Source organism: Vicugna pacos, chromosome 7 (assembly GCF_048564905.1).
Source record: "Vicugna pacos chromosome 7, VicPac4, whole genome shotgun sequence".
In the NCBI taxonomy this organism is placed as follows: Eukaryota; Metazoa; Chordata; class Mammalia; order Artiodactyla; family Camelidae; genus Vicugna; species Vicugna pacos.
The window spans coordinates 54,816,364-54,843,565 of NC_132993.1; the positions used below are offsets into that span (position 1 = coordinate 54,816,364).

Sequence of the window (27,202 nt, forward strand, 5' to 3'; positions counted from 1 at the left end):
ACTCAAGTTTCCAAGTTCTATTAGCTAAATGTTGAGTATTATACCATTGAAAGTTTAAAGAAATATTTTTATGTGTGTCACCGGTATCACTGAAGAAACCATTATGTTTACATGACTAATGAAACTGTGTTAAACAGAACCTTGCAACAGTTTACCCAAGGCCTCCCTCCAGGTCAACATGAATAATTAATTAAACACTCTTTAAGTGTCAAATGCCTTGTACCGACAAAAACATTCTACATCTATGCCTTTTCCTCTGTTCAGAAACCATCATTCTACAGATTAGTAATTCTCTCTCTACATATATATATTTATACTAATAACTTCAGTTTTGGGGCTTCTAATGATTTACTCATTTTTCCATAACACATTCTTGGTGAACCTACACTAGCTATTTAAAATATACAACTTTTTTTCCCCTGGATGTTTAAAATCTATTTTAGAATAATGGACACTTAAAAATTTTAAGTATCAAAACTTTTTTTGATTTAACTTTGACAGTAATTTGAACTTAGAGTTGCAACCCTTGATTAACATTATAGATATTTAACCAAATAACCTCAAATATAAGAAAATACTTCAGCAATACATTTTAGAAAGTGTCCTTAATGAAAAATAAACTAGCATTGTATAAACTCTTCAGAGTTCATACTGAGACTCCTCATTACCCTATCCTATAGTATTTTAACGGCTAGAATAGGTAGTGGAGAACCTGAACTTAGCAAGCTGGAAAATCTTGAGTTTTGCAGCTGAAAATGTATTTTATAAATAAAAACTACTACAGCATCTACGCCATTTTCTCTTTTCTTGTTGTTGCTCACTAAATAAGAAACACTTTGATAATGTGGATTTGCTTATCGAATTCTTAGTCTAACCAAATAAAGGTTCACATAAAGGCTCAAGAAATAGTTAAAACAGTATCATTTTATACAGCAAGTATATGAAAAGTACAGGAAGGCTGAAAATCTAAAATGATTCACACTTTTTTTCAGCAAGCTGTGTTCATCCATCACAGATCTACAGATGTTCGGAGTATACACCATGATTTCATAAAGTGAAAGGGAAAAAAATGTTCTCCCCAAAAACCACCTTTGGTGCCTGTCACACTTGTGCAGAACAAAGTACTGTAGGGCTGTGTAACCCAGCTTTCAAAGTTGTTTTCAACTACTAATTAGTAGCTTCATCAAAAGTGGAAATACATACATTAAAACTCCAACACTGCTCTCCTAGTGCCTCAAGTAGTTTATTGGTAGTTATTATCCACATTTCTATAAATATAAACATTCTAAGTGACTGTCACTAGTGCAGGGACACTTAACACTTGAAAGCTCCACAGGAAGCTACTTCATTTTGTGTGTAACAGGAATCCAGGTTCCAAAAACTCCATTTAAAAAAAAAAAAAAAACCAGAAAAACCCCAAACCAAAACAAAACCCTGCTAGCAAAGTGCATTTCTTTTGGTTATCTTCAGAACAAACAGCTTTGGGCTTTACACACAGAAATTATGTCCATTTGCTAATATATTATGATCAATGGAAGTTGAGTCTTTACCTGTAGATAAGAATTAGGGAAAGGTTTTTCCTTCTTCTAATTTAGAGGGATTTTTTGGATTCCAACGTAAACAGCACCAGCGAATTTTTGCAAAACATAGCTTTGCTACTTACCCCTTCATTTTCTATACTCGTAATTCTTATCTGCAGTACTGTATCATTTCTTCCTACCTTACAATCAGGACTGGATTGCCTACATAACACTGTTCAGTTTGTAAACAAAAAAATTAAAGCTCAGAGCACATATAGGATCTCTCTTACATCTTTCCCCCACAGTGCATTAGGCAGTGTTTATAAAGCTTCTGCTCCTCTCAAAACACTACAAAAATATATGAAAAACCACATCTGTGTTCAGCTAGCAAATATAATAAAACAAGTATTTTACAACTGGAATACTTTAGAGACCATATATTGTAATTACATCCTTTTGACTGAATTCATCGATTGCTTTCTTCATAAATCCATACATATATCCAAGCATATGCATTTCAGATTAGTGTACATGCCCAAATTTACCATATAAAAAAGTTAAGCAAATTATTTTCGGTTCTTCAACTGAAAGTGCTTCTGACAACAAACATTTCTGTAATAGCCCTAAATCCCAAAAAAAAAGGTGTTTTAAACCAGACCATGTAGAAAGATGCATAGCTATTTCTAAAAAATAAAAGATTATACACCAAAACATGCTTTGTCTGGAAAACTAATCCATGCACTTGAATATGCCCCAAATACCTTTTTATTATTTTAAGTCAGAACAACTTAAACATCGTCTAGAATTAAGACATAGCATTACAGTATTTGATTCCAGAAAATGTCAAAGTTCATCTGGCCAAAACTTAAAAAACTAGACACTTCCTCCTTGCCCCTTACTGGTTGGACCAATGTGATCAACATAGCTGTATATATAATAATCTACCTTAACATTTCCATTCATTAGCATTTTATCTTCACATACAAAGCCTGGCATGCAATTTCCTTGCAAAGGCTTCCCCCCAAAAGATGTAAGCACAAAACACCAGGCAGACACTCTTCAAAGTTTTATTTCACTAACTTCAAGTCAAATTTCCACAACTGTTTTCTGATCAATTTACTATCCTCGCTTGACTTCCCAAAATGGTAAGTACCAGAAGATTTGTCGGGTAGGGAGAGGAGACCATTTTAAGAAGCACTGCATTTACTCATCTTCCACAGGGCAATAGAGTTGGGCATCTGATTGTTCAACAAAACAAAGCTTTAACAGCATCCAGGAGGACAGGCAGGCAAACCAGGCTGTAGACACTCTTCCGTTTGTCAAAATCAGACCAGAGAAAACCTACTTCACAGACAGAAAAAGTAACACCACTCATCTTTTCTTTTTCTGTTGCCGCAACATTTTTCTTCTTTTAATTATCATATCATGTAGTTTCTCAAGTCCTTCCTTCAGTCCGTCTCCTATGATTGCACACGCGGGCTGCAAATGCCAGGGAGTTGATGAACTCAGTTCACTCACTGCTAACAGTTTCTCAATTTCTGAGAGAGACAATGAGTTCCTCAGGTCTTGTTTGTTAGCAACTATAAGTACAGGGACTCCTTGATTTTCTGATATCCTGGTTATTTTATGAAGTTCAGTTTTGGCTTCTTCCATCCTTTCGACATCAACAGAATCCACAACAAACACAATGCCATCTGTGCATCTGGTATAGGACTTCCACAGTGGCCTTAATTTCTCCTGACCACCTACATCCCAGAAGTGAAAAGTGACTGTTTTAGAATTTCCCAAGGTTACCTTAATTTTTTCAGTGTTAAATCCTTTCGTAGGCACGGTATTTACAAATTCATTGAATTGCAGCCTGTATAATACAGTTGTTTTTCCAGCACAGTCCAAACCAAGAATAACAATGTGGAAGGACTGAAATGAAGGCAGGCTGGACAGGATAGAAGTCTGGTCTGACAGTCCATTCCCCATTTCCAGTTGCAAATACGTGTTCCAAATAGAAAATGCTTTCTTCTTACTGCTTTAGAACTTCTCTTCCTAGGGGATCCGGCTACAACACTGCCGAGGGGGAAAATGAATAAGTTATTCTTGTGAAATAATGGACTACACCTGTTTTCTTTCTGCTAAAATAAGCAAAACGAGGAACCTGATAAATAAAACTTGCCTCAGTAAACAAACCAAGAGAGATATGAGACGTACAAAATCCAAGGCAAAAGACAGAGTAATCATTGCCATTGAAATATTTTAACATTCACTGAAATTGCAGTAATATATACTTTACTCTCCTGGATCCCTAGACCTCAAACACCTCATTCCGGAGACAACCTAGTCACCTGTATCTGGTCCAAGTCGCAATAACCACAGAAGTGCCTTTTTTGGCAGAAAATTTGTAACACATAATCCGATCTTCAGGATCTAATTCCACATGATTAACATTAGACCCAAGGTCACTATTATCCTCCGCCACCCTCCCAGTAAAAAAAACCCACAAAGTTCTCACCTCCTGAACTGGAGACGGGGTCCAAACGAGCAAGCATGGGTAGGCTTTTCAACACGAGGGCGGAGAAGAACCCCACTTCACACTGCTTAGGTCTTCACGCAGCTCTGGCGATCGCCGCACTAGAAACCGTGGAGTCAGCCTCCGGCCACGCCCACTCCTCACGGCCCACCCCTGTGCTCAAATTCCATTGGCCACCTGCGTCAGCGCGACCCTGCCACGCCCGCCCCCGCGCCCTAATTGGTGAGAGCAACTGCCGCTCCCAGCGTGGCGGGCTCGCCCTCGGTCCACAGGCACCACCTGTTGCCCTCAAGTTAGAAAACAGGGCACCTGCGGAGGGAGCCGAGCGGCCCCTGCAGGGCAGGGGGAGCCTCGGCAGTCGCTCCGGCCCCCACCAGCCGGCTCGCTCCGCCCGCCCGGGCGCACCTGCAGCGCGGCCCACGGACGCTGCGCCGCGTTTCTCACATCCGGGGCCCTCGGTCACCGCCGGCGCCTTAACCCTTTGTCCGCTGGCCGGAGGGTGCTCCCTGCTGCCGCGCCGGCCTCCTGACGCGAAAGACCCGACCTGCGGCACCCACCCAGCGGCCGCGCCGGCCTCCTGGCGTGAACGGCCCGCCCTGTGGCACCCAGGAGCCCTTCACCTCGCCCCCCAACCCCCGGCCGGCTCTCTCCCTCGGCAGGGCGTGGCCACACCAGCTGCCCGCCCCGCTGCGGCTCACCTGACTAACTGTCTTTCCCTCGCCTGGACCCAGCGTGGCTCACAACGGCTCGGGAGCGCGTAGTTACCAGCCGGGGAACACCAGCGAGGCCTGGACGGTGGCCAGGGACCAGACGCCGCTTCCCGGGGCGCTCGGCGGGCGCCGCGCGCCAGGCTGCCCTAACGGTGCTCCGCCGACCGCCCCCGGCGCTGGCCACAGCCCCGCCCCCTTTCAGCGCACGCCGGGACGCCGGCCCGTGGGGGGCGTACGGGAGCTGGTCTCCTAGCAACGCCAAAACAAGGTCACATTCGAACCGGCCTAGCGCGCCGGAGGTGGGCAGTGGGTGGGGCTTCCGGTCTCAGCCCCCAGAGCCGCTGCTGTTTCAGACGCTTTCTGCAGCCGGCCGCTAGCTTCCGGCGAGCCCCACCCAGGTGGTCCCACCCTGCACCGGCTACCCTCAGGGCATCGTACGGCGTCCTCGGCGCGGTGGCCGCTGACGCAGGCTCAGGGATGTCAGAGGACAACGGACGGGCGGGCACTTTATATAACGGGTGACGTGGATGTACCTCAGTAGCTGCCCAGAGCGTCTTGGGCTGGACTGGTGTCTGTAACACACCCTCCTTTTGCAAAGCAAATAAATGCTCTGTCACGTGATCCTAGCAATATCTCCGTGAGGTGGCGACAGGTAGAAATCTGCCGGTTTTACAGATGAGGAAATCCACTGGCTGATTCTAATAACCCAAGGAAAATTAGTGGTAGTCCTAGAATTTAAAGCCTAGTCACTAAATGCATAATACTTTCCACTGGATAATTCTGACTCTAATTGCGTTTGTGTGCTCGACCTATAAATTTGCAGGTACTTATGGAACACTTAATAGGCAGTAGGCACAATTCTCTGGGCTTGGGGATAGAACGGTGAGCATATGAGACACTGTCTTTGCTCTCGTGGAGTACTGGAGTCTCATGAGAGAAAAAGAAAGTATCAAGTTTCCACACGAGTAAATTTAATTACAAAATATAATCATTGATAGTTTCAGAGTACTTATAACAACAGATAAGGAATACTGACAAAGTTCTGAGAAAGTGTTAATGAACAAATAAATATCTCTTTGGTGGAGACTGTAAGATATTGGAAGAATCTTTGTGGTGCGCTTTTTTTTTTTAATTTGCACTTTTTAAATATGGATTGAAATTTCCTCAAGAAATTTCCTGGTTTTTCTCAAGACCATTATTGCTGTATCTATCTCATTTATGGCTAACAGGAACAGTAACTGTCAAACTAGATTTTAAAAATAACTGACATAAAACCTAAGGACTAAGCACAATGCATATTTTCAAGATGGCAACACTAATTTTGGAAATAAAGCTACAAGTCTCAAATGGCATATTCTATAAAGTTATTGAATCTAGTATAAGCTGAGGCTTGCCCTACTAGTTATAGTTGTGGAATCTCATTAGCCGTTTACAATAATCAGCAAGTAAGTGATAAAGGACTAGTCTCCTTGGAAATTTATTAGAGATTCTTTATTAAGCTGGAAAAAAAACTTGCAAATTCTCATTAAATAAAGAACTAAGGACAAGATTCTATGACAACTTTTGTTTACACTAGCTTGAAGTCAGGCAGGCTCTTTCCATATTAGTTACAGGGAAGCATTTCTGCATACACTTCCCTGAAACAAAAGAAGGATGAGCTAGGAAAATATTGAGAGCTTACAGCCTTGCAGAATCATCTTTACTGAATTGTACTTTAATGTTGTATATGAGGGTTTTAGCTAGAACCTGGTTGGAGAACCACAGCCCGTGGGCTGCATTCAAGAGATAAGAATGGTTCTTACATATTAAAAGGGCTGCAACAGAAAAGGTAAGGTAAGACTATGCAATAGAGACCATTTGGGGCCCTGCAAAACTTAAAATATTTGCTCTCCCACTCTTTAAAGAATGATACTCCCGGGGGCAGGGTATAGCTCAAGTGGTAGAGCACATGCTTAGCATGCATGAGGTCCTGGGTTCCATCCCCAGTACCTCCTCTGATAAATAAATGAATAAATAAAAACCTAATTACTCCCCCATAAACAAAAAGTTAAAAAAATAAAGAATGATACTCCTTCTCTATGAGCAATAACAACCATGTGAAAAATGCAACAAACAATAGAAAAAGTGATTAAATTCATGGAATATACTGTCTACTTTGTCGCACAATCTTTCTAAAGAAGGTCCATGCAAATACTTTATTTTGATGCTATGCCAGGAGAATGCTCCCTTTAGGCTATGATTCATACACTATGAGCTGAGTTGCTCTGGGGTGCCTCAGGGAAATTACAGGAATTTAATGGGACATTTTTAACTTTTTGAGGGAAACACAGCGCCATCTGTTGGACTCTGTCGACAACTACAATTGTTAAATTGTGTGAATCCATCTACTTAATAAATGGAACTTTAGGATATTTCTTTTGGCTTGAGGCACCATGAAAAAATTACTGAGACACTAGGCACTCTGTGAACCTCTGCCTTTAGTTATAGTTTTCCAAACTTGACTAATAATGTATGTTCATGTATGACTAATGCATTATGCTGTACACCAGAAATTGACACATACTGAAAACTGACTCTATCTAGCTATCTAGCTATCTAGCTATCTCTCTCTCTATATATATATCTGACTATGTATATATAAAGAAAATCCTAAAGACTTTGTAGGAAAAAAACTGTTAGAACTAATAAGCAAATTCAGTAAAGTTGCAGGATACAAAATCAACATACAAAAATCAGTTGTGTTTTTATACAATAACCATAAAGTATTTGAAAAAGAAATAAAGAAAACAATCCCATTCACAGTAGCATCAAAAAGAATAAAATACTTGGAAATAAATTTAACTAGGGAGGTGAAAGATGCATTCACTGAAAACAATAAAACATTGATGAAAGAAATTGAAGAGTACACAAGTAAATGAAATGACATCCTCTGTTCATAGATGGGAAGAATTAACACTTAAAATTTTCATACTAACCAAAGTGATCTATAGATTCAATGCAATTTCTTTAGAAATTCCAGTGACATTTTTCACAGATAGAAATAGAAAAAAAAATTCTAAAAATCATATGGAACCACAAAAGACCCCAAATAGCTAAAGCAATCTTAAGAAAGAAGAACAGAGCTGGAGGCATCACATTCCTGATCCCAAACTATATTAGAAAGCTATGTAATCAAAACAGTACAGTCCTAGCATAACACCAGTCATATAGACAAAGAGAATAGAATCAAGAGCCCAGAAAGCACCATGCATATGTGATCAACTAATCTATGTCAAGGGTGCCAAGAATAGTATTGAAAAAGAATAATCTCTTCAATAAATGGTGTTGGAATGCTGTATTCATGTGTAAAAGTGAAACTGAACCCTTATCTTGAGGCACACACAAATTTTCACTAGGAATGGATTAAAGACTTAAATGTAAAACCTGAAATTATCAAAGTCATAGAACAAAACATGGGGGAAAACTCTCCTTGACATTGGTCTTGATAATGATTATTTGGCTATGACACCAAAAGCACAAGCAGCAAATGCAAAAATAAATAAAGGGACTGTATTAAACTAAAAAGTTTCTGCACAACAAAAGAAACAATCAACAAAAGGAAAAGATAACTTTACAGAATGGGAAAAAATGTTTGTGAACCATCTATCTGATAGTAGATGTATAAGGTGTAATATCTAAAATATATAAGGAACTCATACAACTCAGTAGCCAAACAAACAGAAACCCCAAAACACCATTCAACTGAAAAATGGGAAAAGGATCTGAATAGACATTTTTTTTCCAAAGAAGGCATACAAATGGCCATCAGGTACATGAAAAGGTGGTCAACATCACTAATCATCTGGGAAGGGCAAATCGAAACTACAATGAGATATCGCCTCACACCTTTTAGAATGTCTATCATCATGAAGACAAAAGATAAGTGTCGTTGAGGGTGTGTAGAAAAGGAAACCCTTGTATGTTGTTGGTGGGAACATAAATTTGTTCAACCACTATGGAAAACAGTGTGAAGGTACCTCAAAAAATTAAAAGTAGAACTACCGTATGATCCAGTAATTCCATATCTGGATATATATCCAAAGGAAATGAAATCACTATCTTAAGATACCTGAACTCCCATGTTCATTGTGGCATTGCTCACAATAGCCAAGCCATGGAAACAACCTGTCTGTCAAATAGATAAACGGTAAAGAAAATGTAGTATACATACACAATGGAACATTATTCAGCCTTAAAAAAAAAAAGGAAATTCTGCCATTTTCAACAGCATGGGTAAACCAGGAGGGCATTATGCTAAGTGAAATAAGCCAGAAAGAGAAAGACAAATACTATATGATATCACTTAGACATGAATTTTAAAAAGTTGAACTCATTAAAATAGAGTAGAATGGTGGTTGCCAAGTGCTAGGGGGAAAGTGAATGGGGAGATGTTGGTCAAAGGATATAGACTTCAGTTGTAGAACAAATAAGTTCTGAGGATCTCAGGTACAGCATGGTGACTATAGTTAACAGTACTGCATTGTTACTTGAACATTGCTAAGAAACTAGATGTTAATTATTCTCACCACATACACGCACATACACACACACACAGTAACTATGTGAAATGATAGAGGTGTTAACTAACCTTACTGTGGTAATCATGTCACAATACAAACATATATCAAATCATCACCTTGTACATCTTAAATTTACACAATATCATATGTTGATTATACCCCAAAAAAGCTGGAAAGAAAGATGTGCTCAAAAAGCAGTATTTTCCTGCACCCCAAATAATAGAAGAAAAAATGGATGCATTTTATGATTTTGAAGTGTATCAATATCATTCATACTCAGTAAGTTATTCATGTTTTATAATCATATAGTCAGAAGGAGTTTTTGAGCTAGACTCAATTTTCAATTGCCTCGTGAATGGCTCTGCCAAATATCCAGCATGTTCAAAACCTAATTATCACTTCAGTATCATTTCTGCTGAAATATGGCCCTCCTTTTTTAGTTCATGTTTTGGTTGATGGTGATTTATTTAATAACCTCAAGTAGAAATCTCAGAGCCACTTAAAAAATTCTCCTATGCTTCACTTAACGATTAGCCACGATTAGTCTCTTTAATCCATTTCTTTCTATACATTCCCATTTCCACTGCTTACATCTGGTTCTCATGATGTCTCTCCTAAGTTATTTAATTCACCTCCTAACTGATTTTTCAGTTAATAGGCGGTGGCGCTGGAACTTGCTTCCTATGTCTGGCACCAGTGTCTGTTCTCTTCTCCATAACGTTCAAGGGAGTCCACATTCAGCTTAATTCACTTAGACTCACTGTAGCATCAAACTCGGGTATAATTTTTGCCAAGACTTTTCAGAAAGATGTCAGAAGGAAAGTACAAGCCAAAGTTCACTTAGAATGGATGCCTACTTAAGAATTCACTGGGCCCACAGGTCCAAAACCCTCCTTGTTAACTATTTTTTATGGTCGGCTTCCAGGTCTAGCTCCACCACTTTCAAGTCACAGGACAGATGGCCTCATCCTCCAGGAAGATCTTCAGGGGCTTCTGGACACCTCATCCAGGCCCAGCTGCAGAGAGACCCAGGGCAGAAAGATGACATGCCACGTCACACACAAGGCCTCCTCACTACAGCCCTAGTCCCTGGCCTTGAACCTGCTTCTTCAGGGATAATTGACAGTGAGAATGTCCTATCCACCAGAGACCCAAAGAGGCCATCACATCAGCACAGATGAGTCCCGATTCTTCCCAGTTTTAACTCACACTCTGTGTTACATTTGATTTCGACAGTCCAGTTCTGTCCAGTCTTCTTTAGCACTTCTGTCTTCTGTCATGAACATCTTAATCCCCTCTGTTATGGGTTTCCCATCCTCTGATTGGAGTACTTCAAAGCTCAGTCCTGAAGTCTTTCTCTTAGGTAATCTGACCTAGGACCTAGGCTTTGAACACCCTCCATGCTCCCAAATTTGTCTCCATCCTGGCCCTCTTCCCAGAGCTCCACAACTGAGCTGAATGTAAGGATCTCAAAGGACCTCTAACCTGCTCCTCAGGCTCAGCATTCCTCATCCTATTCACCGGCAACCCGAGTTACCTGCTTGCTCAGAGCAAGAACCCAGGGGCCATCCTCATGCATTACATCTAGTCCACGAGCGAGTCCTGTGGACACATGAACCCAAACCTGACCCCTTCTCACCAGTCCAGCACTGTCGCTCTATTTCGTGTCCACTGTGTCCCTGGTCCTCTCATATGGGCCCTCTACTTCTGGGAGAAAGCTCCTCCCCCAGGCTCACATATCATCTCCTGAAAAGCCATTCCCTGAGTACTTTATCTAAAGTATCTTCCCTGCCCTCCCTTCTCCACCATCACTCTCTTTTCCTTATCCTGCTTTATTTCTTCTTCCTGGTACTTGTCACTACCTAGTCTACAAGAGGCATAATTTGTACTTGCTTATTGTATGCCCTGATTAACTGCCTGCTGCTTTTCCATTTAAGTTCTCGGAGGCAAGAATCATGTCAATCTTGCACGCCGTTGTATCCCCAGTATCTAGTGCAGTGTCTGGCACATAGTAGGACTCAGTGAATTTATCAAATGAATATTTAATATTCTAAGGAGAATTGCCCAAATAGGAACCCATGGACCTCCACAAAAAAAATAATAATTTCAAGGCACAGTTCCACACAGAGAAAAGAAAGCAAATGACTTCTACCTCTTTGTGCTTAAATAGCTAACAGATCCTGTATAAACAGTTTTGAATATATCACTGTTACACAATGGAATACTTAGCTTCTCAGTGTAAAATATCTGCATGAACAGTCATCTCAGTGTTTTTTAAGACTAATCGTCAGGTACTTGCTGTGTTTTTATAACTAATGGGCCCATTCAGGTGGTTTTCAAGAGCTGAAGGACGCAAAGGAGTGTTCATATCTTTACAACTTTTGAGGCAGAAAACTAATAATTTGAGGCAGAAACTCATTATAACTTTGAGAATAAGAATGTTCTTCTACCTTCAAACCATCCATGTTCCAAATATTTTTGATCAAGTTTCAGCCAGGTGTTTCCTGTTTTAAGCATTTCCATTTTTTTGTTTTGTTTTGTTTTCACCTAGTATTTGCTTCTTTGTATGACTAGTTGTGGTCCTCCTGTGGGGGTGGGGGGGACAGTTATCAAAGTGAACATGGTTAACACTGTCACACTGTTCCCCTTGGATAAGAAATGAAAAACATTATCATCATGAGTCAGGAAGAGGCAGAAATTCCCCTTTTCAGTTCCACGAAATGTATCCTGATACTTTCACCATCAAGAGTTCACAGGGGCCCGGCGTACAGTGTGTAACAGTCACTCTGGAAGTGACTATTTACAACTGTCATATGTAATTGCAAGTGTTCCCTCTTTTGTTGAACACAGAATAAAAGATTAGATAACTAATTTCAAATTCTCTAACCTAAACTGAACATCTGTGTAAGTTAGTGAGGGAAATTGAGTTTTTACTCAAGATAGACTTGCTATCGTAACACTTTGGAGTGTTTTAACTAAGATAAAACAAGATTTTAGTGTCTATTGAGATGGTACAGAGTAGAACTATTGCCTCAAATATTCCCTCATTATTGAAGAATTCCCAGCAATTTAAATCAGCTTTAAATGAGCTTTATGGATACATAAAGAACTAGACTAGGTCTCTTTACAAAAAGCTACCTACACAACAATTATATTAGGATAAATTAGAAGGACTATGGTTTGATATTTAGTGAAAATAATGGAAAGGGAAGTTTTGTTACATTTCTTTTAAACTCATTTTTTATCTATTAATGCACTTAGTTAAAAATATATTTCACAAATATCTGATAGAGCAGTATGCTAGTACCAGAATAGATATGTAAAAATCTACAACTTTCTCTTTGCCTTAATGAGTGTGTGTGTTTGTGTGTGAGTGTGTAATGGTGTTGGAGGAGCTGACCAGGTGTGGCAGGTGATGATCTGGAAGAAAGATAAAGGTTAAGTCAAGTAATTCAATTTACTAATCCTGAGGAAAGAATAACTAATTTATGATGATAAATAATTGATAAACTACCTTTTCATTATCGTATATTTAACATTTAGCAGCAGCTTGGATTCTTTGTTTATTTTAAAAGTGTAAGTCAGTTAGAATCTTTGCTTCCATTCAATGAGTTCTCATGTACTGATGAAAACCAGCATGCTTTACTGGAAGCTCTGTTCCTGATGCATGATAAGAAAAGATTATTTAATTAAGAGAAAGATGACAATTAAAGTACATCACATATGTTTGAGTATCGATATATCTCTCACTCTATAAATAATGTTTCGGTTGCCTATAGAGAACATTACAAAACTTAAGTGAGCTTTCTATTATGATGCAAAAGTTATAATTAAAGTCTAACCCAGTAAGCCACTAATACAAAGAGTCCCTTACACCTTATTTGATTTTAAACTTCTACTCCTTATTTTATGTTTTAGTTCACATGGAGGAAATCTGTGATCACTTCTGAGATGATTGTTGAATGCTGCAATGCTATCACATGTATCACATCAGTTATTTTACTTTAAGTAAAATGACGTTCAAGTTGCTGGACACAGAAAGTGTTTTTATAGTTCAAAATATAAGTGGTGGTTGTTCAAATGATGTATCGAATACCATGGTTATCCTTTAAGATGACATTTTAACAATAAGTGGCTATAAAATGATTCCCAAATTAACCTGTCATCAACAAACTCAGTCTAGTGTAGTTATGATAACAATAATCCAAGGTAGGAAGATGTAAGGGCAACAGCAGAGGTATGCGTGATGCCGCGGAAACGTCTGGTCACACGGGTCTGCTTTCAATCAGGAAGAGCAGGCACACGTGGCAGAAAAGGTGACACTGAAGCTGGGTCCTAAGAGAAAACTTTGAGCCCGTGTGTGCCAGGAGGAGGCAGGGAAAGGACAGGAGCCAGGAGAGGGAGGGGCACGCCAGGGAGGAGAAGGAAACAGCATAAGCAAAGGCAGAATCGGATATGTTCCAAGGACACTGCAAGTAACTTATCAACTGACTAAAAAAATAGGATTGTGTGGCATGAGGCAAATTCAGAAAGGAAGAAGAAACTGGACCCTTATGGTGGAGTGTCTCATGTCTTAGTAAGGAGCTTGGACTTCAGCCACTGATGATGCTTTCATGTTACGTCCCATCCCAGTTACCTCCAAGATCCACGTACAGTACTTAGTAGAGCACCTGGCCCAGAGCAGAAACAACTCAAAAGTAGGTGACAATGTTCTGTTTCTCAACCTGGGTATTGGTTACATAGATGTGTTTACTTTCTTATAAGTTATTAAGCTGCACACTTATAATTTATGTGCTTTTATGCTTTTCAATGTATGCATGTTATGCTTTTACTAAAAAAAATTAGAAAAAATTAAGTTTAAGATGCTACAAAAGAATAAGAGTAATTAGGGCTGAACCAACTTTTGGAAGCTGCGGTCACGGGCGCCACATTACTTACCATGCAAAAAATCACCAATGACCTCCCAGAGTGTTGTTTTAGTAGAGATAGAAAGAAAACTATTCAATTAAGTTATTAAAACAAGTCTAGTTATTATTAAAGGAATAAACAAGAGGGCTAGGGTATAGCTCATGTGGTAGAGTGCATGCTTAACATGTACAAGTTCCTGGGTTCAATACCCAGTACCTCCTCTAAAAAAAGCTAAACCTAATTACCTCCCCACCAAAAAAAGAAAAACAAATAATAAATAACTTGTAAATAGATAATCCATTACTTTTTAAAAAGGAATAAACAGATTAAATTTTAGTGTAAAGAAAAAAAGAATTCCTGTAAATCCCCCTCCTCCCAAGAGAAAGTGAAATTAGTATTTCAGCCAAATGCACCATGTTTACACTTTAGATTTGCATGCCCCTAAAATACTCCCGTGGATCCCTGAAGTTGTAGTGCTTCATTCTGCAGACCTCGGATGACTGTTTATAGCTGGCTTTCTAACCTCACCTGCACCATTCTCTCATTCTCACTCTCCCACCCTCATTCTCGTGCGCCATCCACATGGCACGACTTCTGCTCCTCCAAGTGTTCCACAGCGTACTGTCGATGAAAAAAAAAAATCAGTCTTTCTGTGAAAGAAATGGACATTTTAATTCGGGTCCCATTAAGGATTATAACTCAGAAACAGCTTCTCAGAAAGCTCCAAGAACTGTTCTACTGCTTAGAGGTAAAACCACAGTCATATGTTTCTGAGTCAGAGGACTATACATTAAATGATGTATTATTGACAGTTCATACAATCTAGCAAGCAGTGAGAGGGCCATGGGTCATCGTGGCCCCTTACGAGATCAAGAAGGAATATTATCTCTTGAGGAGCTGTCTCGTTGGAGCCAGGAGAACGTTGCTCTGTATGGTTGAGCAGGTATTTCTGCCAATGGGGAGGTCTGGTCTGATGCGTGATACAGATACACAAGGCACAGGAGAGGGGAGCAAGGAGGCCAGAGGACAGAGAAAATATGTTATGTTTAAGTTTTTCTTGTCTTGCCATAAAATATGAATTTTATTTCACAGTATCATGCTAGTTCATGCCTTCTCACTTTTTATGTGATGCCTGCAGCACCCCCCATCCACCCCTGTTCAGCCCTGTGCTGACGCTTGTCCCCCTGGAGATCCGTGTACTGCTCAGCACGAGGTTCCACAGCCTGCATGCACTTTGGTGAGGCTTCTCTAATTTTCCCAAACAGAGCAAGTCACTCTTTCCTTTGTGCCACCTGTAGCTCATGTACTTAGCACTACTTAAGCACTGATCACTTTGAAATTCTTTGTTTTCATGTCTTATTCTCCTGCTGGACTCTGGGATCCCCAGCACACAATCCCCCAGTACAGAATTTATCACACCTTATTTGGCTGATTAGCGTTTTAATCCAGACACAGCTGCCATTTAAAACTCATCAGGTGCCTTTCTGACCGGTGCTGAGTGTAAATCTCCTTGAGGCTTATCTTTGGTTGGAAAGAAGCACTTTAAATGCCTCCTTTTCATTCAATAAATGTAAGGCAATTAGGTAAAGATTGCCTGGGAAATAAGACAGAATAGGGTCTTTTTTGTGACTAGTCAAATGGAATTGTCACCTGGGAAAAGACAAAACTTTATCTACAACATCCTGGGTGGAAAAGAAATAAAATGCATGTATCTTATTGAGTCTTTTCTTCTAAATTGAGATATTTTCATCCAAGGTCTCTGGCAGGAGCGGGCCAGAGGGGGAACTTCAGCAAGAGAAGAAGGGCGAAGGTCTGCACTGGGCCCGGACTTGGACACCGGGATTCAGATGTGGGTGGAAGGAAAGCCTAGTTCCGGTGCACAGTGCAGGTGAATCAGAAAGTGCCCCCTCATCCTTTCTTCCTGTCATGGTGGACTTCCTCCCGAGGTGGGTGCACTCTTTCTTCATGTCGTAGCTACTGCAACCACTGTAGAGATCTGGATAGGTAATCACATTGTGATAGTAAGTCCTGTTTGGAACAGCAAGTCTGCAGACCAGAGCAGCAGCGGCTGAAACACAGAGGCCTCCGGAAGACTGGCCCGATCATCCTGGACTCTGACATTACGAAGCATTTAGAGGTAGGATTGGCTCTTTAAGGTTATGGGCTCACTCAGGAAAGAGGACAAGCCCCAAGAGAAAGATGCTGGTATTACTGCTAACCTAATATTTGATCCTGAGGTGGTTTTATTTAGAAAAATAAAATTTGTGACTTTACTGGTACCCCCAGCTCTTAAAGAAGGTCGTATCAATCACAGAATAAATAGTAATGAAAGCTTTTTTTCACTCACTACTATATATAAAATAAACAACAACTAAACTGTACAGCACAGGGAACTATATTCAATATCTTGGGTAAACTGTGATGAAAAAGAAATATGAGAAGGAATATATGTATGCATATGTATGACTGAAACATTATGCTGTACACCAGAAATTGACACAACATTGTAAACTGACTATACGTCAATAAAAAAAAAAAAGAAACATTTTTTTAAATTTAAAAACGCCAAGGTCAGATCTGTGCTGCAGGAAGATTACTCTGGCCAAAAAATGGGTAAGAGTAGAGGGAGGAAGACTAGTTAGGAGGTTTAGTAAGACTCCTGATTAGAGCTTAATAACAGGAAACAAATGGATTGAGGAGGAAACAGGAGTTAAGTAATTTGGAGGGGAGGTTGACAGGTCCTAGAAACTGTTTAGATAAATGAGGTAAGGGAGGTGTCATATGGCTCTTACGTATTTAGCCAGAGTAACTAGAAAAATATTGGAACGATTAACAAAAAATAGAAGGCACACAAAAAATAGGAAACACAAAAGGTGACATTAGTGTGACAGAGAAGTTAATGAGTCTGAAATAAGTACGCACGTTTGAAGTGGTGGTGACACAGGTGCACACATACAGGGCAGTCTGGTCCTGTGGTTTTCAAAACTGTTATCAGAATCACCTGGTGAGGTTTGTTTGTTTATTATAGAGATTTCTGTTAGTTGGAATTTTTAGATTGCAAGTTAGATATATCATGATTGATTAAGCAGACAACATATTTTGATTGCCTCACACTGTGGACAAACTACCATTGAATATAATGCTGTCATGAGCAGAAAGTAGCAGGAAAATTAATGATTGGAAACCAGCAGTAGGCATTAAAATAAGACCTGTTTTCTTGGGCAACAGCTGCTTTGTGTGGCTCTGAGCCTCCAGTGTCAACAATTTTTCAAGTGGTTAGTTATATATAAGAATTCCACAGCTAATAAGAGTTCTGGTGGGGGGAGAGCTGGTAACAGACAAGCCTGTATGAAATCAAATCTGGATTTTTTTTGATTTTATATCTATTTTACAGCCATCCTTTTATTGTCATTAAAAAGAAAAGGTGCAGGAAAAATTACTTTTCTATATGACTAAAAGTTTCCAGCTTCTAACTCTCTTATTTTTCATTGAAATATTTATTGTAATAGCACACTATTTGATAATGCATGGTCTCTTTGGAATACAACTCTAATGTATGGTCAAAGATTTTAGTCTCCCCACCCAGACCTACTGAATCAGACTACCTAAGGGTAAGGTCTTTAAAAACCTCTGGAATGAGACGTAGCTGGAAATCATCGACTGACGCTGAGGATGAAAGCTGGTGCAAGACAAATGTGCAGTTTCTGATGTACACACAGGGTAGGTGATTATTAGAGGGGAGGAGAGAAATTTAGAAGAAAGTCCGTGCTTTCACATGCATAGCAATTTTTACAATTACATTACTTCATTTAATTCTTCAACTGTCAAGAAGGGGGTCAGAAGAGATGGTGCCAAAAGAGATGGGGGGTCAGAAGGAGAGGTGTGTTTGCTCCAGCAGGGGAGACTTCGTCTCTGTTATGCATACAGCCTAGATGGGTGTGTATGAATATTGTGATCTTTGTGGACAGAACTAAAAGAGGGCTCGGGCAGAGGCTGAGGGGAGATTTGCTACTGTTCAGCTACATTTAATCATCAACTGCTAAGTACTGAAACGAGGGTCCTCCTTTGACTGGAAGGGAATGTATGTCATCCCCGGGCGGGAAGGCTGTGCTGTGAAAGTAGAACGAGCCCAAGGGGAAGGGCGCCCTCTGCAGGTGGCACAGGATCAAAGGAAGAATCAAACAATCTTCCTTTTAAATTCTACTAGTCCAGTACCTGGCAACTGACAGGCATTTAGAAAATATTTGTAGCATGAATAAATGAGCTAATTAAGTGTGTCTTAGAGTCTTTGTACCTAATTTTCTCCTTTGGTTGTTTTTGGGCACTGAATGAAATTACTCTATGCGTAACAGTAATTGTTAGATAAAATAGTACTGTTTTGACTTACGATTTCTTTCATTTTTAACTTCCTGAAGATCACAGGACTTATTAACTGAACAGCACTTTAGTCAAAAGCAATCATGATTTAAAAATTGCTCTAAGTTGCTGAAATTTTGGGGTGGTGGTGAAACAAGTAAACTGAGCAAAGAGGCAGCATAATTTCTCACCTGCTGAATAGAAAGATAAAAGTGCTGGCTATTTGCAAGCAATTTAATAAGCAAACTGAGCCCTAAATTTGATATTTGATAAAAATGTATTTTCTATAAAAAATCAGTATTTGTTAAATAAACGAATAAATAGGTGTTAGTTTTGCAAAGTTATTTTCTATATTTATCAAATATCCTTCAAACTACCTTCAAAAGAAAGCAAGAGCTGTGTGATTTATCCCAGTTTTATAAATGAAGAAACTGAGGCCTCGTGAGGTTAAGTGATTTATTTGCCGAGAGTGACTAAGTTAGCGTTTGGGGTTGTGACTTGACTGACTCCGGAGAAGATCTCTGCCTGGGACCACGTGCTGACTCGCTTTGGGATGTGGAGGGTAAGGGAGGGAGGAAGGTTCTTTCAGGAAGCTTCCACTGCAACAGATCAGGGCAGCAAAAAAAATGTGGAAGATCAATATGTCCTTGCTTTGGAAGCACGTTTTCTGTTTTTAGCCCGATAGTCCCTCAGTATGCTTCATTTATCATAAGGATATAATACTAAAGGATTAATAACTATCAGCCTGGAATCCATCAAGAGTTGGCAGCAAATTTATGATGTTCTCAATTCTAAAGGATTTTATTATGATCTTAAGACGGATCCAGATGTAGTTTTAAAACCAGGAAATGAAATAGAGTTTGAAGTTAATATCACTCACACAGAAACAACTAGTGCTGGCTGGGGAACTCTCCTGCTCTCTTCTATTTAAAGATAACTCTGACTTCTCAGTGAAAACTAGGGGTGTTCATGCCCCATGTAATCATCATACATTAAACCAGCAACTCTTGTACTTGTTTTTCAAGTAGTAACTCTCTGTGATATAAATGGAGGGGAGTCTGCTAGGATGGCTTATTAAACTTAGACTCAATATGCTTTTTCAAGAACCTGAAAATTAAATTAGCCTGATACGCAGGCTGGGAAATCACTTCTGTTTTAAACCGTATCTTAAGACATTAGATAGAAAAGTTGTACCAAGCCAGGTTCACAAACATTTCTGTTATTCTGAAAATAATTGTCTCCAAGATGTCCCAAACACTAAGTATAATAAGGCAATGTTGCTTCAGGAAAAATCTGAAATATTAGAAAGCTGTGTATTTAACTTGAAATCCTGCTTTATATGAAATAGTTTTTGATATAGACCACAAAAAAGAACTCAATCTTACCAGTTTAGGCTCTAGAAAAAGATTTATTTAATTCTAAAACAGAGGTATAGAGAAAGTATAACTGATCTACCAGAATAACTTGAGGTGACTTCTGCTCTCAGTGTGTGTGTGTGTGTGTGTGTGTGTGTGTTTGAACATCTGATCCTAACAATAGATGCTGTTCACATGAGAGGATCAATTTACCTAAAAGTAAAATCATAATTTCTCATTGTTGCTTATTCATATATAAAAATGGTAAACACATCTGGAAAATATTAAGAATTTTCTATATTCTATTAAATAAAGGAAATTATCAATAATGGACATGGGCATTTTCTACTTGAACTTCATTTAGTCAGAGTTTAGAGGTGAGCATTGGATTAGCTTATAATGCAGGAATGAACGGTAGAATGTAATTGGATCTTCTGAAGTTCATAAACATCATGTAAACTTATAAAATTATAATTATATGTAATATGTAATTATAATTATATGTAATATATAATTATAATTATATGTAATATATAATTATAAATATATTATAATTATATGTAATAAAACAAAAAATATATTTTCCCTTCTTTAAAGAAATGGTAAAATCAAACTTCTAAAAATCAATTTCCTTTTAATATTTTGGATATGAAACTATACTTTCCAAACAATTAAAAAATTCCATTTGTTTAAATTTTACTCAAATATTAAGTACTATATTATATATAATATGAAAGTTATAAAAGTTTAAAGTTTTAATAAATTCCCAGAACATTAAAATATTTTGATATTAAAAAACTATATGCAAGTCCTGATGGGAATACAAAATGGGCAGTTGCTTTGGAAAACTGTCTGGCAGTTCCTCATAAGGTTAAATATAGAATTGTTGTATAAGCCAGCAATTCCATTCCTTGATATCAACCCAAGAGAAATGAAAACACATGTTCACACAAAAACTCATATATGAATGTTCCTAGCAGCATTATTCATAGCAGTTCAAAGGTGAAAACAACTCAAACTGATGAATGGATACACAAAACATGGTGTATCCATACAAAGAAATATTATTTGGTCATAAGAATAAATGAATCATTGATGTATACTGTAACGTGGGTGAATCTTGAAACACGATGCTAAATTAAAGGACCCAATAGTGTATAATTCCATGTATGTGGAATGTCCAGAGATAGAAAGTGATTTGGTGATTGCCTAGGACTAAAAAGGGGGAAGGTTGAGGAAGAATGGGGAGCAACAGCCAAAAGGCATGGGATTTCTTTTTCGGGTGATGAAAGTGTCCTAAAATTGATTTTAGTGATGGTTGTACAACTGTGGTGAAAAGACAGCAATAGCAATCTCTTTCAAACTAATCAGTTTGTGCCAATAAATCTTATTTCTTCACAAGAGGCTTGACCACCTGCCAATACACCAGGATATTTAAATCTAGTACATTTATAGAGGTAAAAAAAAAATCATTTGCAATACTTCAATACTTCAGGATATATAGGTAGGCTATTATTCATGTTTAGAAGAACTAATATTTCGACCAAATTCATTGTAGTTCTTTTACTGCAAAGGGAAAGTATCATCAGGCTTTCATAGATCTTGAGTTTTTATAGCAAAATATCTGATCATCTGAAGAGTAACTGGCTGACAAGCTAATAATCAGCATGTACTAGCTGACTGTCTCCAGTTGCATATGCAAGACCTCGCAAAACAACAGAATGCCTTTGAGGGGTTCACTTTAGGATTATGTCCACTCTGAGTTTTCACCTCGCAAATAATCCATTCCAAATAAAGCATAAAAATCGCACTGCGAGTGCATCAAAGAAGAGGACTAAACAAAGATCAAGCGAAGGTATTTGGCAATCCATTGCACCAGTGGATGGAGATGCAAATCTCAGTTTTGGCAGCTGTGTTTGTATACATTGTAATCCAGGCTGAACATTTGGACTCCTTACCAAGCTGAACACTCATGGGACTGAGAAAACGTTGGCGTAAACACACACAGTGTTATGTATATGGATTCCATTTGCAGACTGATAGTTATGTCTTGGAAATTAAACATGAATTTATGCAAAGATAGAGTGTATCGGTACACATGTACAATATTTAGAGGCTGCCTTCTTGCCAGCACTGTGCTAGGCTCCGGGGAGTTAAAAATGCATGATGATACATATTTGTTAAAAACATGCGGAAGGGATACAAGAGGTTCTTTAACCATTATTACAGTAGGTCTCACCACTTTATTTTCCTCGTAATTTTAGCTCTAAACACACTATAAGATTTTTAATCAAATTCATAGAACACATTTAAGTTTGTTCTGTTTTCCCCTGCGCCTCTTCTTTGCATATAACTTGAAGTGACTTAAAAGAGATCAGGATGCCAGACTTCTCTTTTTCCCTCCTGAGGAGCTCTGACAACAAATCTTTCACACATGGAAGGGAGAAGCTGTTGGCTCTTCCTTCGTTTTCGAGATATCTGCAAATATCCACTAAAGCCACTCTGGGGACTCTTCTGAGCTCATGGAACAGTCTGCATTATCCACTAATATTCTGGAATTCTGGACTGCACGTCTTCACTGAGGCCAGAATTAGAGGTGACTACATGGAAGGATCCTTTTTTTTTTTCCCCAGAAACTCTCAATTCCAACACTTTGATCTGTGTATAGCAGTCAGTATTCTTAGCTGTCAACAAATGGAATCACTTCTAGTTAGTTAAGCAGAAAGGGGATGTGCAAAGGAACAGAGAGCCTTACTTAGAGGCTGTACAGCCAAGAATCATACCTCCAGTCCCACCCGCGGTTACCAGCACCAGCCAAGTCACCACCGCAGCGGTTGCTGGGGATGCCACCGCAGACCACACTGCCCACGCCGCTGAGGGTGAGCCCTGGACAACACTGCCAGAACCTGGGCCACAGGCACCTCTGTCAACTAAGCACATCCAGCATGGCTCTCAATCAAGCAGATTCCACAGCACTGATGCCACCGGCTCCCAATTCAAGTCTGGTAGGGTTGCAAATGATGGTGGGGTTTAGGTCCTGCACCTGCCCAACATCTGCAAGGAAAGATGGGAGCCCGGGCTTCCAGCTTCTTGGTAGCAGAGGGCTCTCAAAAATGGGGGGGAACATTGGCCAAAAGTGCCAGACGGCCTCAACAACTTAAAATATTCAACAGGACGTGAAAAAAACATTGCTTTTCAGATTACTTAGCTGATTTGTGGACTGTGTGTCTCTCTGCACTGGGAACATAACTTCTATGATAGGTGGGGAGGATGGGGGAAAGCGATTCTAATTAGTTATTCCTTCCCAATTGTGCTACTGCCTTAAGCAGAGTTCTTGCATTTACATGTTCACTTATATATAATTTTCAGCATCATAAAATTTCAATGTCAGGGTGCAAAATTTTATAATCAATTTTTGGAATAATTTTTAAAGGAGAGAAATAAGAGAAGCTGAAAATAAGGCAGAAGAGTCGATGTGACTGCCTTCGTCATGTACCTGGAATGCTTCTGGGAATAACTTAGGTACGCAACCATAGCATTTGACACTTTCATAAATTCGTGGTTATAAAACATAAATGAGCTCTCAACATTGCTCCCCTCTCATTTAAGTTTTTCTTTCCTCAAAACAGTCCTTTCTCCAAGATGGTTATTTTAAACTTCAGCTGTGTGCCTTGAACATCCAAATACACCATCTCATCCTGCCCAGGGCAGGTAATTGTCCCTCATTTTTTGACCCCCGTTCTCCTTCCCTCCCGTGATGGTGGAAGCGGAGACCCTCCTGCCTGAGGCTGCTCTGGCCTGGGCTCTGGGTCCCTTCTTCTCTGCTTTCTCACAGGACCCCACTATCACTTATTTCACTGTCTCATGTGTTTGCAAACTCTTTCCCCTCGGCTTGTAAACATGCTTAAGTCTCTAACATCCCCCAAAACATAATTCTTCAGTCAAAGGTCTTCCTGGAGGAACTGAGTTTTCCATTGCCATTGCTGCCAAACTTCTTTCAAGAGTTTCCTGGACTAGCTGTTTCTATTAGCTCATCCCATGGTCTCTCTTCAGCCCCTGAGGTCCTACTGCCCTGTGCTCGCAGGAGTCAGCAAAGACTGCGAGAGCTGAAGCTCACAGTGAGTCCTTAGACTTTATCTTCCTTGATCACTGAGCAGATCCAAGACTAATGACACTTCTTTTCTTTTCTTTTCTTTTCTTTTCTTTTCTTTCCTTTTCTTTACTTTTCTTTCCTTTTCTTTTTAAGATTTTTTTTTTAAGTGGAAGTCCTGGGGGTTGAACCCAGGATCTGTGCCTGCTAAGCATGCTCTCTACCTAAATCCTCCCCCAACACATTTTTCTCTGAATTCCTCTGATACCACAGTCTCTCATTCCTCCTCTCCTTCTTCAGTCTTCTCTTCTAAGACTCCTTGGAAGGCTTTATTTTCCTTCCTTCCCGCCTATCTCTTAAATGTTATTGCTCCCCAGCCTTTATACTTGGCCTCACCTTGTCTTTTCCTTCATACCTCCTTGAACTTCTCCATTTCCTCTCATGATTCCAAATGTCATCTAAATGACAATGACTCTGAAATCTATGTCCTCTACCTAGAGATATACTGTAAGTTCTAGATCTGTGTTTCCGACACTTTAACTCACACAGCCTCCTGGAAATCCCACAGGCATCGCAAACTCATAATTCTCAAAACTGAGCTCCTGATGGCCGCCTCAGAGCTTGCCTGTTCCCATGTCCCGTCTCTCTTCCTCGGCGAGTGACAACGCCATCCTCCCAGCTGACTGAGCCAGAAAACCGCCAGCACCCTTCACTCACTGAATTTTTCTCGCCCTTTATACTCAACCATTTGCGAAGTTCTTCCTACTGATTTACCCCTTGAGTATCTCTCAGAACTGTTCACGTCTCTCCATCCCTGAAGCTGCTCCTCTGGTTGACGCCATTACCATCTCACGTCTGGATGGCTGCCTGGCTTCAGTGGTTTTCCTGTCTCCATGCTTGTCCCTGGCATTATAGTCCCTACATTGCTGCCAAGGTGGGCTTCCTATTATGCGAACTTGGCTGCTGGTTTCGTTATCCAACAGGCTCCCAGGATAAAGTCTAAACTCTTTAACACGTGTGAGGCCTACGGTTAACCTTGCTCCTGCTCGCTTTGCCAGCCTTAATACCCACTCGCAGCGCACCAGTCACGGTCTGCACTCTTTCTGTCGGCTCAGCCGGCTACTCTCTGTTTATTTTTGTGCTTGATCATGCTGAGAGGTAAAAAGGACAGTAACACTAAGAGCAGGAACTGGGCTGGAAGGTGAGGACAGTGAGGGTGGGAAGAGGATAAGAAAAAGTAGGAAAAATGAGCAGATTCTGTGAAGGGTAGACAGAAGATGTGGGGGAAGACTTGCTCTGGGTTCCAAAATATTAATCCTCCTCTGTTGCCTTCTCCAGGGGACGTCATCCACACTGGAACTACTTCAGCGGCTCTTGGGAGCTGGGTGTTTTTCCTCTAAGATGAATTATCCTGCTGAGGTCAGTGGGGTGATGAGGAACATTTATATTAAGTTACACTTTTATAATCAGAGAGCAAAGGTAATTTTTTTCTGGAAAGACAGGATGCGTAGGAACATGTGTGCAGATGTGTACCAAGCTATGCTTGATCTCCTGTATTCAGAGATGGCTACAGATGTTCAGGAAAAGAAAAGATTTCTTCTGCCCTGGCTGGGGGCTCCTGATCCATCCAGGCTTAACACCGTTGGGACTTTTGCTTCTAGTTGGACAACAGATATCCTCTCATCTTCAGAACTTCCAGCCCTGCATGATTTGACTGGGAAACTGGCCCCCGAAGTATTACTTTCACATCTAAAAATGGAAGTTACTTGACACGTCTCCCTTCTGGGCCCTGAAGCACTAATCCAGTTATAATCCACTGCAGCCCAGAGCAACTGCGGAGAAGCTCCAAACTCCTCCGTCTTCGGCTGCAGAGCCTGCATATCTTAGCACTGCAAGTGTATCATACTTCACATGCAGGGCACCTCCCAAAATTGTAACAGCAGCAGCAACAGCAATACTGCAAAACCCTCTGGAACCCCAGCTGTCAGTTGACCAGGGAGTGAGAGATAAGGCCCAAACAGGAGAATATCTGTGCTCTGAAACTGTGCTTTTGTTGAGTCTCATCTGGCACTGAACGCATGAGGCCATCATGAGCCCCAGATACCCACCAGCAGCAGGCTATGTGTATGAACACTCCAAGGCCATCTGTGGGATGCTCTGTGTAAAGTGGGGGACTATATATTTTGCATGGAACAGCATATGACCAGGATTTGCTCTGGGCCCTTTCAGCCAGCCACTGTGGCTCTGTCAACACGTTAAATGTGGTTTAGAATAGGGACAGTGGTTGGTGTTACATTTACTTGTGATATCTGTCTCCAGGGAAAGTAGTAGTATAATCATTATTTAAACCATTTTCTGCCCCTGAATAACCATGGAGACACTTCTTCTGGATTTTATCTCCTTCCTAAATACATGGTGCTGTTAGGTAGCCACACCAAAATGGCGCATGTTCTCTAGCACATACCTTATCCTCACTCCAGACATTGCCAGTTCAGGGAATCTCCTGACTCTGTAGACAGGTCCAGCTACCTGACTTTTTGGCTCCTAATTTTTAAAGATGGTGTTAAAATACAGCCAAGTCTGTATTTACCTTTCCATTGTTCACTATCCATAGAGAAGTGGATTAGTCCATCGACAAATGGGTGATCCAATGTGCTCTCAAAAAACATAAGCAGTGGTGTCCTTCCCTCTGTTCACACAACTGAATTTAAAAATATGACAGCTCCAAGCAGAGTACTTCATACTCCGTGGCAACTACAATTTCTGTTCCTCATATTCCATGAGTTCCTAGACTTCACTGATACCCTTGAGACAATCTGTACCTAAAAAAAATGATGAGATGGATACAAACATTTCCAGGACTCCTTCCCACAGACAGAAGGCAGGATGTAGTGCCAAGCTAGAGAGAGAGCATACCAGAGAGTCCTGGCATCACCCTTCATCACAGGCATCCTTGCCAAGCACGTGGCTCCTCTAAACTGACGGGGACAGTCAACCTTACCTCGGCTGCCCCACTTCCGTGTTTTACCTTATGCCCCATCCTCTATCTCCATGGACTCCATCATGCATGGCAAAACCTGAAGTGTGGAGCAAGGCTTTCCAAAAGGTGTTAGGTTACTGAGGACTCCATGCTTCGCTGCTGTTTCAGTTCAGAAAGGCAATGTGTCAGGAGGATTTTCTAGC

At 40.2% G+C, this 27,202-nt stretch overlaps 1 protein-coding gene across 1 annotated transcript; it reads right to left on the bottom strand.

Annotated features, from left to right (window-relative positions):
• Positions 1-2,573: 2,573 nt before the first annotated feature.
• On the bottom strand, positions 2,574-4,960 carry ARL4A (ARF like GTPase 4A). Its single transcript, XM_031679612.2, has 3 exons — positions 4,740-4,960; positions 4,024-4,142; positions 2,574-3,581 (listed from the first exon to the last, which is right to left on the bottom strand). Exon 3 carries the CDS (start codon positions 3,492-3,494, stop codon positions 2,892-2,894), a length of 603 nt encoding a protein of 200 aa, XP_031535472.1. The 5' UTR covers positions 3,495-3,581; positions 4,024-4,142; positions 4,740-4,960; the 3' UTR covers positions 2,574-2,891.
• Positions 4,961-27,202: the final 22,242 nt, after the last annotated feature.

What these genes read in the sequence shown, in the direction of transcription:
- ARL4A (XM_031679612.2), bottom strand. Translation starts at nt 3,494, where the DNA reads ATGGGGAATGGACTGTCAGACCAGACTTCTATCCTGTCCAGCCTGCCT.